The sequence below is a fragment of the Capra hircus genome, chromosome 16 (genome assembly GCF_001704415.2).
Source record: "Capra hircus breed San Clemente chromosome 16, ASM170441v1, whole genome shotgun sequence".
Classification (NCBI taxonomy): Eukaryota; Metazoa; Chordata; class Mammalia; order Artiodactyla; family Bovidae; genus Capra; species Capra hircus.
This window is the reverse complement of record NC_030823.1, coordinates 53,463,560-53,479,349: the sequence shown is the minus strand read 5'-3', so window position 1 is coordinate 53,479,349 and position 15,790 is coordinate 53,463,560. Positions and strand designations below refer to the sequence as shown.

Below are 15,790 nucleotides of genomic sequence, written 5' to 3'. Positions count from 1 at the left end.
CCAGTCCAGTGTTTCTCATGATGTACTCTGCATATAAGTTAAATAAGCAGGGTGACAATATACAGCCTTGAGTACTCCTTTTCCTATTTGGAACCAGTCTGTTGTTCCATGTCCAGTTCTAACTATTGCTTCCTGACCTGTATACAGGTTTCTCAAGAGGCAGGTCAGGTGGTCTGGTAGTCCCATCTCTTTCATAATTTTCCATAGTTTATTGTGATCCACACAGTCAAAGGCTTTGGCATAGTCAATAAAGCAGAAATAGATGCTTTTCTGGCACTCTCTTGCTTTTTCCGTGATCCAGCGGATGTTGGCAATTTGACCTCTGGTTCCTCTGCTTTTTCTAAAACCAGCTTGAACATCTGGAAGTTCATGATTATCCTAGCTATTGACTAATATAAAATTTTCTGGACTGGTATTAAGTCTATAGCTTTAATTGAACTGTACATTTTATCATCTTATACTTAAATTGCAGAGTATCATAATTAATATACTAGGGTTGATAGCTTTTCTAAGAGGTTAGGTGAAGATGAAACCTACAATCTTTTTTAGAATTTTCGGCTGTGCTAGGTGTTCATTGCTGCTGAGGGCTTTCTCTAATTGTGGTGAGTGGGAGCTACTTTTCTTTGCACTGCATAGGCTTTTCATTGCTGTGGCTTCTCTTATTGCCGAGCACAGGCTCTAGGCACAAGAGCTTCAGCAGTTGCAGCATGCAGTCTTAGTAGTTGTGGTTCATGGGCTTAGTTGCTCTGAGGTACATGGAATATTCCTGGACCAAGGATTGAACCCGTGTCCCCTGCATTGACAGGTGGATTCTCCTCCACTGTACCACCAGGGAAGTCCTACAGGCCTTTGTTTTTCTGATGATTTAATAATTTATTTTCAAATCAAGCATACTGTTTGATGCTTTGTCATTTCAGGTCTGCTTTATCTCCCTGGAGGATTTATATGAAGGCTTTGATTTCTTCTGGCCATCCCTGGAATATAAAATATGGCTGAAGCTTGCTCTCGGTATTGCCCATCAGTATTTTGAATCAAGTCTTGTTGATGAGGTCAGTTGCATGATTAAAATATGAATTAAGTTTTATTTCCTGTATTTTTTTTGCAAAATAAATTTCATATTTTGGAGACAGAGAAAAGAAGGTATGTTTGATCTCTCAAAATAAGATTTCAGAATCTTTACCACTCTGTTATTCTGAGTTCCTGTAGGTCATCGGTCCCCTTGTGACAGCTGATTTTTCCCAGGCTACCCCCAGTCATCCCTAAAAAATAAGACAGTAAGCAAATCTTACATAGGTAGATCCCCAAGAATCAAGCAGAGCATTAATTAGTGAGTTACTGAGCACAAGTTTGGTGTTTATTAGTCTATTCTATCTACCTACGTTATTATAGATTATTTGTCCTTTTCAAATTTTTATTGAGTTTACCAAGCCTCATCTATGAACTTTCTCTTCAGAAAGTAGCGGTTCAGGTCTGTTCTTGGACTGGTACAATTTACAACCTATACTTTCATTCCATTTAGTAATTTTTTGAGCCCCTTCCATGAGTCAGGAACTGGGGAAGTGACAAACCTGAAGTTTAAGAACATTCATTGAATTGTGATACTGAATATAAATATTGGGTTAAAAATGAGCATATATCAAGAGAATTAGAAGAAAAACCACAGACTGGGAGAAAATATTTGCAATAGACATATCAGAAAAAGAACTATTATCCAAAATATACAAGGAGCTTTAAAACTCAACAGTAGGGAAAAAACCCAGCCTGATTAAAAAATGGGCCAAAGCTGATAATAGATAACTTCACCAGAGAAGATATGTGAATAGCATATAAATATAGGAAAAGATACTACACATCACATGTCATCAGTTCAGTTCAGTTCAGTCGCTCAGTCGTGTCCGACTCTTTGCGACCCCGTGAATCGCAGCATGCCAGACCTCCCTGTCCATCACCAGCTCCCGGAGTTCACCCAAACTCACATGCATTGAGTCAGTGATGCCATCCAGCCATCTCATCCTCTGTCGTCCCCTTCTCCTCCTGCCCCCAATCCCTCCCAGCATCAGAGTCTTTTCCAATGAGTCAACTCTTCGCGTGAGGTGGCCAAAGTATTGGAGTTTCAGCGTCAGCATCATTCCTTCCAATGAACACCCAGGACTTGTCTCCTTTAGGATGAACGGGTTGGATCTCCTTGCAGTCCAAGGGACTCTCAAGAGTCTTCTCCAACACCACAGTTCAAAAGCATCAATTCTTCAGCGCTCAGCTTTCTTCACAGTCCAGCTCTCACATCCATACATGACCACTAGAAAAACCATAGCCTTGACTAGATGGAACTTTGTTGGCAAAATAATATCTCTGCTTTTGAATATGCTATCTAGGTTGGTCGTAACTTTCCTTCCAAGGAGTAATCATCTTTTAATTTCATGGCTGCAATCACCATCTGCAGTAATTTTGGAGCCCCCAAAAATAAAGTCTGACATTGTTTCCTCCGTTTCCCCATCTATTTCCCATGAAGTGATGGGACCAGATGCCATGATCTTCGTTTTCTGAATGTTGAGCTTTAAGCCAACTTTTTCACTCTCCTCTTTCACTTTCCTCAAGAGGCTCTTTAGTTCCTCTTCACTTTGTGCCATAAGGGTGGTGTCATCTGCATATCTGAGTTTATTGATATTTCTCCCAGCAATCTGGATTCCAGCTTGTGCTTCTTCCAGCCCAGCTTTTCTCATGATGTACTCTGCATATAAGTTAAATAAGCAGGGTGACAATATACAGCCTTGAGTACTCCTTTTCCTATTTGGAACCAGTCTGTTGTTCCATGTCCAGTTCTAACTATTGCTTCCTGACCTGCGTATAGGTTTCTCAAGAGAATAGTATGTCATCAGGGAAATGCAAATTAAAACAGTGTGATACCATTGTTGTTGTTGTTCAGTTGCCCAGTCATGTTCGACTGACACCAGGTACTGACTGCAGCTTGCTAGGCCTCCTTGTCTCTCACCATCTCCTGGAGTTTGCCCAAGTTCATGTTCATTGCATTGGTGATGCCTTTCAGCCATCTCATCCTCTGACACCTTCTTCTCCTTCTGCCCTCAATCCTTCCCAGCATCAGGGACTTTTCCAATGAATCATCTATTCACATCAGATGACCAAAATACTAGAGCTTCAGCTTTAGCATCAGTCCTTCTAGTTAATATTCAGGGTTGATCTCCCTTAAGATTGACTGGTTTTATCTCCTTGCTGTCCAAGGGACTTTCAGGAGTCTTCTCCAGCACCACAGTTCGAAGCCATCAGTTATTTAGCGTTCTGCCTTTTTTATGGTCCAGCTCTCACAGCTGTATGTGACCACTGAGAAAACCATGTCCTTGACTAAATGGACATTTGTTGGCAGAGTAATGTCTCTGCTTTTCAACACACTGTCTAGGTTTGTCATTGCTTTCCTGCCAAGAAGCAGTCGTCTTCTGATTTCATCACTGCAGTTACCGTCCGCAGTGATTTTGGAGCCCAAGAAGAGGAAATCTGTCCCTGCTTCCACCTTTTCCCCTTCTATTTGCCATCAAGTAGTGGGGCTGGATGCCATGATGTTAGTTTTTTTTTTTAATATTTAGTCTTAAGGCGGCTGTTTCACTCTCCTCCCTCACCCTCATCACGAGGCTCTTTAGTTCCTCTCTTTTTTCTGCCATTACAGTGGTATCATCCGCATATCTGAGGTTGTTGATGATTCTCCTGCCTATCTTGATTCCAGCTTGTATCTCATCCAGCCTGGCATTTCTCATGATGTGCTCAGCATATGATTGATTGTGAAGTCACTCAGTTGTGTCTGACTCTTTGTGACCCCATGGACTGTAGCCTTCCAGGCTCCTCCATCCATGGGATTTTCCAGGCAATAGTACTGGAGTGGATTGCCATTTCCTTCTCCAGGGGATCTTCCCAACCCAGGGATCGAACCTGGGTCTCCTGCATTGCAGACAGACACTTTACCCTCTGAGCCACCAGGGAAGTCATATAGGTGCTCAGCATATAGGTTAAGCAAATAGGGTGACAGCAGACAGCCCTGTTGTACTCCTTTCTCAATCTTGAACCAATCAGTTGTTCCATACTTCTATTGCTGCTTGACCCACTTATAGGTTTCTCAGGAAACAGGTAAGATGATCTCGTATTCCCACCTCTTTAAGAGCTTTCCACAGTTTGTCATGATCCACACTGTCAAAGGAAACAGAGAGAAATGTTTTTTTGAAATTCCCTAGCTTTCTCTATAATCCAGCGGATGTTGGCAATTTGATCTCTAGTTCCTCTTCCTTTTCTAAACCCAGCTTGGACATCTGGAAGTTCTTGGTTCACGTAAGTTTGAAGCCTAACCTAACATGCAAGATTTTAAGCATGAACCTTACTGGGCCTCCCTTGTGGCTCAGCTGGTAAAGAATCCGCCCGCAGTGCGGGAGGCCTGGGTTCGATCCCTGGTTGGGAAGATTCCCTGGGTTGAGAAGATCCCCTGGAGAAGCAAAAGGCTACCCACTCCAGTATTATAGCCTGGAGAATTTCATGGACTATACAGTCCATGGAGTCACAAAGAGTCAGACACGACTGAGTGACTTTCACTTTATTTACTAGCATGGGAGATGAGTGCAATTGTCCAATTGTGCAATTGTCCAATGGTTAGCACATTCTTTGGTACTCTTCTTGGGGATTGGGATGAATATTGACCTTTTCTAGTCCTCTGGCCATTGCTGGGTCTTCCAGATTTGCCAGCATAATGAATGCAAAACCCTGATGGCATCATCCTTTAGGGATCTGAATAGTTCTGCTGGAATTTCATCTCACCCACTAGCTTTATTAACAGCAGTGCTTCTTAAGGCCCACTTGACTTCATGCTCCAGAAAGTCTGGATCTGGGTGACTAACCACACCATTGTAGTAATCTGGTTCATTAAGATCTTTTTTATATAGTTCTTCTGTATAATCTTTCCATTTCTTCTTGATCTCTTATAGATCTCTACCATTATTATGCCCGTCTTTGGGCGGAATGTTCCCTTGATGTTTCCAGTTTTTCTGAAGAGATCTCTAGTCTTTCCCCTTTTCTTCTATTATTAAGCATTGTTTATTAAAGAAGGCCTTCTTTGTCTCTTCTAGCTATTTTTGGGGACTCTGTGTTTATTGGATGTACTTTTCCTTCTCTGCCTTGCTTTTTGCTTCTCTTCATTCTTCCACTATTTGTAAGGCCTCCTCAGATAACCACTTTGCTTTCTTGCTTTTCTTTTTCTTTGGGATGGTATTGTTTGCCGCCTCCTGTACAGTATTATGGATCTCTGTCAATAGTTCTTCAGACACCCTGTTAACTAGATCTAGTCCCTTGAATCTATTCATTACTGTTGGTAATTCTCCTCTGCTCGTCCCCAGTAGCATATTGGACGCCTTCAGACCCGCGGGACTCATCTTTTGGTGTCATGTCTTTTTGACCATTTATACAATTCATGATGTTCTCATGGCAAGTACACTGGGGTGGTTTGCCATTCCCTCCTCCAGTGGATCACGTTTTGTCAGAACTCTCTGCTATGACCTGTCTGTCTAGGGTGGCTCTGCAGAGCATGGCTCATAGCTTCATTGTGTCATGCAAGCCCCTCTGCCACAACAAGGCAGTGATCCATGAAGGAAGTGATACTGTTACACACCTATTAACTGGCCAGTGACAACACCACATGGTGGCCAGGGTGTGGAACAACAAGAACTCTTCTTCATTGTTGGTGAGAATGCGAAATGGTACACAGCCACTTTGGAAGAGAGTTTGGTGGTTTCTTACAAAACTAACATTCTGTTGCCATATGATCCAGCAAGCACTCTCTTTGATATTTACCCAAAGGAATTAAAAAACTATGTCCACACAAATACCTACACATGGATTTTTTTTAAAACAAATTGAAGTATATTTGATTTATAATGTTTTGTTATTTTCATGTGTACAGCAATGTGATTCAGTTATATATATATTTTTTCAGATTTTTTCCTTATAGATTATTATAAAATATCAGTATAGTTCCCTGTGCTATATAGTACATACTTGTTGGCTATCTATTTTATATATAGTAGTGTGTGTGTGATTCTCTCTCCCTCCCTCTTTGGTAATCATAAGTTCGTATATGAGTTCATTTGTATCATTTTTTAAGATTCCACATAATAAATGATGTCACATGATATTTGTTTTTCAATGTCTGGCTTCTTTCACTTAGTATGATAATCTCTAGGTCCATCCCTGTTGCTGCAAATGGCATTACTTCGTTCTATTTTATGACTGAGTAATATTCTATTGTATATAAGTACCACGTCTTCTCTATCCATTCCTCTGTTGTTGGACATTTAGGTTGTTTCTGTGCCTTGGCTGTTGTGAATAATGGTCCAGTGAACACTGGGATGCATGTATCTTTTCTCTGGATATATGCCCAGGAGTGAGACTGCTAGATCATATGGTAGTTTAATATTTAATTTTTTGAGGAACTTCCTACTATTTTACAAAGTGGTTGCACCAATTTACAGTCCACTGAAGATTCCCCCTTTTCTCTACATCCTTGCCAATACTTGTTGCTTGTTGTCTTTTTGATGATAGTCATTCTGTTGAGCTGGTTTGCGTTTCCCTGATGCATCACCGACTCAATGGACATGGGTTTGGGTAGACTCCGGGAGTTGGTGATGGACAGGGAGGCCTGGCGTGCTGCGATTCATGGGGTCACAAAGAGTCAGACACGACTGAGCGACTGAACTGAACTGAACTGAGCTGATGATTAACGATGTTGAACATCTTTTCATGTGGAATATGCTTTCTTCTTGATAGCATGTGTTATTTTATATGATTTATAGAAAAAAATCTAATTTTATTGTAGGACCTAAAGTTTCAGAAGTGTGTGATGCTCAATCATGCATATGTGGAGACTTTATCAAGCTATAATGAAATGAGTATCGATAACGTGAACATGAAATTTGTTATTCTTGTGTATGGCAGTGTTATTGATACCAAGACGGAGGTACCATATTTTGCACCTTGCATTTTACCTAAAACCTGTGAACAGGTAAGGAGGGTCATTTCTTAAGAGTCTTCTGCTTTTCATGGTGCCCCATAAGTGACTTTAAAAACTCAGCTAACCACCTTAAAGAAATTTAGGTTTCTCTAAACCTAGAAAGACCCTATAGTTCTCACCTGCCTTTAACAAAACAGTCACAATGTCCCCAGGGCGTGTGTGCTGCGTTGTGCAGGTTGTGCCCTGCATCACAGTGTACCTGAGGGGCCTACTCCCTGCTTGCCAGGCTCTTTGCCCTCGCATGGGCTGTGCCTCCCTAGAGAAGGATGGGGAGCATTTTTCCTAGTTTGTGTGCAAGACAGTGACACTGCTTGCTAGGATGGTTCTGGAAGTATCTGCACTGGTTGATAAGGGAGATGCGTCAGGGTCATGTCACTTTGTTGCCGCATTAGGGCCTAGGGGCGCAACTCAATAGAGGACCCTAAACCCCATCATTCCATGCCTCTGTAGCTCCTAAAAAGTGCATTTGCCACTTTCCTAACATACTTATTTTGTCAACCTCTCAACAGTTCAGAAGGTGAAGGTAATTTAATTATTTTTTTTAAATAGAAGTGAAAAATCACTTTAACTTTGAAATAAGGGGTAGGGGACCATGGGATCAATCCCCACAGTTTTGTTAAGTCACCAGAGTTTGGAGGCAGGCATACTTGGATTTAAGACCTGATGCCTGTGCCCACTAGGTGTGTGAGGCTAGGCACTTAGAAAGATGCCTTCTGACCCTCAGTTTCCTCTTACTAAGATGAGGATAATAGCAGCAGCTATCTCATAAGGTTCTTGTGGGGATTAAATGTGATAATATCTAGAAATGATAGTTATATGTGACTTATGTATGCTGCTTGCATTCTGGGAGGGCAGATTTTGTGGCAGTTGGGCAAAAACTCAGGGAAAAAAGCTTTTATTTCTTTCCTATCTGGGAAGGCTAGGTCCTGAGCCCTTGAATGTCAATGTCAGAATAAAAGTAACTCAGTGGATGCTGGGGATTCCATTTTCCAAATTGGTTAAAAGTAAGGTGTAGAAATTTCCTTTCTGATATTTATAAAAATGCAAAAGATAATTTCCTGGTCCAAGACCTCTTAAAATTATTTTACATTTTTGATCGCTTACTTTTTCACATATTAAGCCATGTAAGAATCCATTCATTCATCTGTTCTTCCATCCTTCCATCCAACCATCCACCCACCCATCCCCCACCTAGCCAAGACTCTTTGAAACAAGGTAAAAGAGGATTTGAAATGAAAAAGATAGAACTTAGGTTAGAGGTTAGTTCTATGTTTTAGCTTATTTTTTAATATTCTTTGGAAAGGCTAGGAGGCAGCCAGTTTAGAGGTCAAAGAATGCTCTTTTGACTGATTTTGGCTTTTCTCCTTTAGGTGCAGGGAACTTCAGATTTAAGCAAGCTGTTGGTTATCCAAGCACCTGCGCCTGACAAAAACGATGGCAATGCCAAAGTCATGGGTAAGGGGGTAGCTCTTTAGAGGTAGGCAAGCCACTGAGAAAGAATTTTGATACGTGAGCTTCGTTTTATTCTAAAAAAATGATTTGAGGGCACTGTGTGTGTTTGTCATCCGTCTCCATTCTTGGGCCCACCCTGGCTGCCACACTGCTTCTGGGAGGTCACATTTCAGAGACTTTCAGACACTGAAGTCCAGGTGGCTCTGACGCTCGCATGTGTCTCCTTCCACAACCCTGTTGGGGGTAGCAGCTGCTCCCTTTACTCTGATTCTATAGGCTGGAGCCCCACAGTGCTGCTGGGGGACAGAGCAGGAGTGGGGGTGGGGGAATAGACAGCAGGCCCAGGTGTGGGATCCGGTTTTCTCTCAACGACCAAAGGGAATATAGAATCTAACCCATGCTCATGGAATAGTCCAAGCCACGGTCACAACCAAAACTCAAATGACTTGCTTTGAGATGACTTTGATAGTCACTACATAATTATTGTCACTAAGTGCATATGAGTGCCCATTTGCTTATATCATGGTGCTAAGCATACTGTAAAGAAGACTTTCCAGGAAGGCCTTGCTATAGGGAAAATGCGTTCAAGATCTTTCGTTCAGTGCTTAGCATCCTGCCTTACCAAGCCCAGGGTCACCATTTCCCCAGCTACTTCAGCTTGAAAACACAACCATCCTCGATTTGCTCCTCTAATTTAGCCTTCACAGTGTCTTTGGTCTGCCACTCTGCTGCTTTCACAGCACTCCTGGGGCACAGGAGTATATGGCAAGGCTGGGAGCTCAGGGTCTAGTGTCAGCCCCCATAAGGCACCCCGAGGGCTATTGAGTTGGTGAAATTTTTAGAGTGAGAGAAATATATTATCCGCATTCCCCAATGAGTCTGGGATGAAAGTCACAAGTGGCAGTCCCATGGGTTGGATCCAGTCAGTACACTGTATTTGGCTTACATCTGTGTTTTCTTTTAAAATTGTCAAGTGTAAAAATCCAGAAATTTCACATTTAAAAAAATACAAAATTTGAGCTTTTCTTAAAAAAAAATTGGAAAGTCTTTGAACACTCAGTCCTTTTATCTGTGTGTGGCAACAACCAGATAGAGCTGAGCATCGCTGGCTCCTACACAGGAAGCAGATGCTCTGTGGTCTGCCACAGTTCACACCCTCCCTCTTGTGTTATATCCAAACCACTCGGTCTGTGTGACCTGCCTGTTCTCATTTGGATTTGCCAGCCCTTGTATTGGACTTTTGGGAGCCTAGTTCACATATCTCCTTGAGGGAGGAATGTAAAAAGCCCATTTGAATGGGGAGACTTACAGGGAGGAAGTAAACTGAGATTTCAGAATATCCTCTTGCTACCAATACTCTGAAATTCCTAATGTAATTTTTCTCTTTCATGCATTTATTTGGATTGGCTCAGGCAACACGGGTCTTGGAATGACTAAGAGAGACTACCAGTGGAAGAAAAAAGATGAGGTAATTAACTTGACACTTTGGATTTTTCTTTTTGTGACTATTAAACTACACAGTGAAAATAAATTGTGAAGTCAAGTAGCAACATGTAGGTGGCGAGAAAAGAAACTCTTAGTGGCAATGCTTTAATATGGGAAAATTGGGATTAGAGTTCACCTGAATTACTTAACAGTTAAAATTATAGAATATTTTTGAAAATCATAATTTTGCCGTGATTCCCTCTCCCAATTTCCCCCCTCCTAATTCCCTTCCCTGGTATTTATTTATTTAAAAAAATTAATTTTGGCTGCACTGGGTCTTCATTGCTATCCATGGGCTTTCTCGAGTTCTGGCAAGCAGGGACTACTGTCATTGTGGTGTGCGGCTTCTCATTGCAGTGGCTTCTCTTGTTGCAGAGCATAGGCCCTGGGCATGCAGGCTTCAATAGCTGCAGCTCCTAGGCTCTAAAACGCAGGCCCAAGCAGTTGTGGCACACAGGCTTAGTTGTCCCTCGGCATGTGGAATCTTCCCAAACCCAGGGATCATTGGCAGGCAAATTCTTAACCACTGGACCACCAGGGACGTCCTCCCCTGATATTTAGTTCAAAGGTAGGGATCTCTAGGATCAGGGGTGGGGAGGCCCGTCCATCATGCATACAGTGAGACACTAGCATTTAATTATGGATGTTTCTCTTTGGAGTGTGTATTCCCATGGATCTGTAGGTCTCTGGTGTGGGTGTGTGGAGCACAGCTTGATCATGGGCATTTTCCTAGGGTTTCAATTTTATTTGACAATCTTTCAAAGGGAGACATTAACTCATTTTACTATTAGGTTACTTAAAATGTTTTATATTAAAATAAACATACTATGGAGTAGGATGACAAATTTGCATGAATTTAATCAAAACAGAGGCCTCAAAATATTTTATTAGGGAGAGTCACTTAGGTGTTGCCCTGATGACACTTTTTTCTAGTTTCCTCATCAATCAGAACTATTTTAGAAAAGTCTGAGAAGTGCTGGAAACTGTGCCTAGAGTTAAGGAGGGAGAGGGCTGGTCACACGGGCAAGGACAATATGGAGGCAAGTCTGGTGGGGAGCAGGGTAGCCTGCAAAGCTTGTTACTCAAGGGATCTCTGTGAGGGCCCCTAAGAGAGTTCACTTGGGCCAGAGCCCACTGCTGAGTGGAGTGGATTGGAGAAGACAGCTATGACAGAGCAACAGGATGGTGAGCAAACGCAGGAGGGGGCCATATAGCAGCAACAGTGGTGCCAAGAATGGGCTTTAGGAGCCTTCAGCACCCTCCCTCCCTCTGTTGCCAAGTCACTCCAAAACCATGTCTTCTATGAAAAAATGATGTGCTGTGGAAATGCAGCTTCATAAGTCCCTTGACCATCACACCCCCAACCAGATCACCACCCTAAGAAACTTTTAATAGAAATTCTGGGCCTATGACTATCATTTATGACAATCAGGGTGGTCTGCAGTGTGTCTGTTGGGGAAAAGGAAAGTTGCATTGACCAAACTGATGGTTATTGGTTCCTCTAAACAAAGCAATTGAATTCCTTGTAGGCAGTCTTCCTAGGCCATCCTCTTGTCTTTCTTACAGGGATCTATTTCATAAATGTGGCACCTCATTAGGTGTCTAGCAGTTTGGCTTGTCGCTTGCCACTGTATCTTCCAGGTCCCCTTATTTAAAAAATTCTCATTACAATTTAGGAGAAAAGTTTCCAGTTTACCTTGCAATCAGTCACAAAGTTAACAGGAATTCAACTCTCCTCACATTTCTCTTTAAGTGAACTTTGATACACTACTCGAACTAAGTGACTGTATCTCTTTACAAGATAATGCTTGTTGGGATAGAGATGCAGGGGTACTTACTTACTCAAAGTCTTTAATATGTAAGCTCTTCTAAAGGGAGTATTCCAGATAATTAAATGGAAACTTTTCAGTAGGTTTTCCGATTGCACTTACTGTTTTTCTTTTTTTCTGAAATGCTTATAGTCTCATATTTTACTTTTGACTTTCTTTTGTAGTTGGAAACTGGATCCCATTTTAGAAAAGGACTTTAATGGCACTTACGTGATACATGGAGTCAGTTTAGAGACCGAGCTAATATCCTGACTCAAGTGCTGAAACACTACCTGGCAAGGAGTTTACTCACAAACTGCTAAAGCAATTTACCTCTGCATTTATTTTACAATTTTGATGGACTGCTGCAAAAGCTCTAATTTTAAGTAGTTAGTTGCATTTATACTTGAGATGTTTAAAATCCTTCAGATACCTTAAACTTATGGTTTAGCAAATGAAATCCTGCATCCAGCTGAGAGCAACCTATGATAGAGTAGAAGTTATCAAAAGCATTGTACAATTAACCCACTACTATCTAAAGCATAAGAACTATAATTTTGATTTGTGTTATTGCTACAACTAGTGCCTCCCTAACATTTTACAGAGTAAAATCTAGTAAATCCTCAATCTAGTAAATACTGAAAAATGGAACCACGTTCCATAATCTTAGTTATTAAAAGCAGTTTAGGAAAAATTAACAATCTTACATTGCATAGTACTATTTAATATCACTTTTCATTTTACTTAAAAAAGTCAAATAAAATTGAATTTTATGATGATTGTTTAATATTTAGGATCCATTATTCCTTTTCATTTCAACAAGATTTTAAAAGAATACACAATTTGCTACTCCAAGGAAAACCATAATAGAAGAAAGAATAGAAGAAAACACAAGAGAAAAAGTCAAGGCCCTCCAGATACCTAGAACAGGGCAACATTTCTCAGGGTGGCTCGTGGAGTACTTACGTGTCAACAAACGTTAGGCGCAGCCACACCTAAGAGCAGTCCTGCAGCCAGGACTGTCTGGCTGTCTAAGGAAGTTACCACAGACCCGGTTTCCTTTTAGATTCCCTGTCTTTCATCCTGGGCCTGTGACTTTTATCCTCAGGGTGGCAAAATGACATCTGTAACTCAGTCATCCCATTTGCTTTTCAGCGAAGCAAGGCACTTTCAGGAAGAGACCCCACCACAGGCCAACACTGTCACATGACCCCACCCACCTATCATCTTAGGATGAATTTTAACTGGCACCTCAACTTGCCACCCTTAATACAATCTGGGTATTTTTCATGAAGAATGAGGGGAAATGGCTATGGTGAACTGCAGTGTCTGCTGTATACTGCATTACGATCACCTGGGTTGTGAAGAACTTCTGGCCACTTGTGGAACCCATGTCTGGGGGAAGGGCCCTGACCTGCTTATTTTAACACACTCCTCATGTGGTTTAATGCATATTGAAGCTTGAGTTCCACAAGATAGGGGATTAAGAAGTAGCAAAAAAACAGATGTCTGCTCTACAATCTTATGAGGCACATTATCATGTTATTTGAAATAACTAGAGGACACTTAATTCTGTGTGTATCAGTTAGGATGCTTTTGTCCTCAGGTACCAGAAAACCCAACTCAAAAATGCTTAAACACTAAGGTGATTTATTTTTATTACTTAAAGAAATTTTACTTATTTTTGGCTGTGCCGAGTCTTCATTGCGGCGCAGGCTTCTCCTAATTGCGGAGAGTGGGGACTACTGTCTAGTTGCGGTGTGTGGGCTTCTCACTGTGGTGGTTTCTCTTTTGGAGCACAGGCTTCAGTTGTTGCGGCAACATGGGGTCAGTAGTTGCAGCTCCTGGGCTCTGGAGCACAGGCTCAATAGTTGTGGCACGCGGGCTTAGTTGCTCTGTGGCATGTGGGATCTTCCCAAATCAGGGATCAAGCGCATGTCTTCCACACTGGCAGACAAGATTGTTTACCACTGAGCCACCAAGGAAATCTGGTAATTTATTATTTTATGTTATAGTAGTCCAGAGGTAGGACGGGTTCACACTTGTTAGACTCAGTGAAGATCATGAAAGGTCAGATGTTTTCCTTTCTCTCAACTTGGCTGTTGACCTTTACAGCCTCATTCTGTGGCTGGATCCCTGCTCCCAGGTTGTAAGGTAGCTGCAGCAGCAATCAGTGTATGTTTTTTTGTTTATATTCAGTGTGAGAGAAAAATGGCTTCTAGTTGCTCTTGTTTGAGAAAGAATTCTTATAGAAACTCATGGTCCTCTATTTGTGTCTCAGTGCCCATTGCTGAGCCAATCACTGACAAAGTGGCAATGCCTTTTTAACTAGTTAACGCATCCTTTAAGTTTGAATCAAAGTTGTATTTCCTCAATTTGCATTGCCCAAAGTGGTGGAGGTCAAATCGAGTTAATCACTGTGCCAGTTCACTGCATCCAAGTGGCATCTTGATATGCCCCTTTAGACCCAGCCATTCTAGCTCCTTACCCCTTCCTGAGCCTCTCAATGAGGATTCTTACCCTCAGGGGAATGGTTGGAGGTAAGGTCAGACTTTTGGCAAGACCACCCAGGAACCTCAAGTCACTCTGCGAATCTTAGATGGCTATCTCTTCTAGCCAAAGCATTTGCTGATTCTTTGAGAAGGCACCCAACAGACTGCCTCTTAAATTCTTAAGCTTCTCTCATAGCCACAACAGCCATATAATTCATTTTCACTTAATAAATTACTGGACTTATTAAACCTATTCTCCCTATGAAATTGAGAGCAACAATTCTGGAAAGGGGAATTCTCCTTGCCATGCCATCCCAGTTAAAAAAAAAAAAGACTTATAATCACTGCTATCCCCTCAACATACATTCATTATGTACCATTTTACCTCTGGAGAATACTCCCACACTCCCATGGCCTCATGGCTGCTTTGTGACAGAACCAGAAGTTAATTTGTGGGTACATGACCTCCCTTTTCCTTGAGTTTTTCAGCATTCTTATATGGACATAATCTATGTGGGTAGGGTAGATACAGCTAAACAAGGTTTGGATGCCTGAGTGATAAGAGGGGCAATGTATTTATTGGAATAATTGATGAATTTGATTTTGAATTTATAAACTTGATGGCCAGTGTCTGATCAATCAGTAAAGGTGTGTGAATAATTAATGTTGGAGATTTAGACTTAAGCCAGACTCTCTCTGAGAGGCAGGACTGAAGGTGAATAGCCAAGGGAAGAGAGCAGTGAGGAACCTAATAGGGAGGTGACAAGATTTGAGGAGCCAGGGGTTACTCAGAAGAGATATGCTAAAGAGCACCAGATAGTCTTGGTTCTTTAAATACAAAACACAGCGACTTGGAGAAGAGGTGACAGCAAGATGCCAGCCCAGTTAAATCTCTCTCAGACCAGCATTCCCAAGGATATGACTTGGAATTTTCACCTTCCTTCTCAACCTTCTTAGCATCACCCAAATTTTACATCTGGTAAAATTAAGGAAATGAAAAATTAACGACTTCTCTAAAACACGGCACCAGGGATCAGATTTTACGTTATTCTACTCAATAAAAGTATAGAGGGCTATATGCAAGAGATTATACCAGGTATGGGACCTGTCTTTCTAAACCTAGGACAGTATAGTCAGTCTGAGAGACTCTTGACTTAGGAATCCTTTATACTCTTTCCAGAAAAGCAAAAGATGTCCCATCACCCTCAAGACTGGTATACTTAAATCCAGCACCCCTGTTAAGGTATTAGGTTAGAGGAGCTCTTTGCTGCAGGGGTCAGAGATTCCACAGGGCCCAGGTAAGTAATACGAAGGTGCGAAGTAGGCAGGAGATGTGGCAGGATCACATTTTCATCAGCAGCTCCTCCGTTTCATTACATGAACTTTTATACACCTGTCTTTGGAGAGAGGCATCAGTGTCAGTCCTAGCAAGGAGACGTCTTGCCCTCAGGACATGAGTCTGAACTAGTACTTCAAAATGTGAAAACAGAATTCTCTGA

The 15,790-nt window shown here is 41.7% G+C and overlaps 1 protein-coding gene across 1 annotated transcript in view; it reads left to right on the top strand.

The window, feature by feature from the left end:
• The window catches only part of SLC9C2 (solute carrier family 9 member C2 (putative)), a 98,170-nt gene extending 85,161 nt beyond the window's left edge, over window positions 1–13,009 (top strand). Inside the window, exons 23-27 of the mRNA XM_018059962.1 lie at window positions 918–1,049; window positions 6,860–7,045; window positions 8,425–8,509; window positions 9,919–9,974; window positions 12,908–13,009. Of these exons, the coding sequence (XP_017915451.1) occupies window positions 918–1,049; window positions 6,860–7,045; window positions 8,425–8,509; window positions 9,919–9,974; window positions 12,908–13,009 (561 nt within the window). The remainder of the gene's footprint in view (window positions 1–917; window positions 1,050–6,859; window positions 7,046–8,424; window positions 8,510–9,918; window positions 9,975–12,907) is intronic.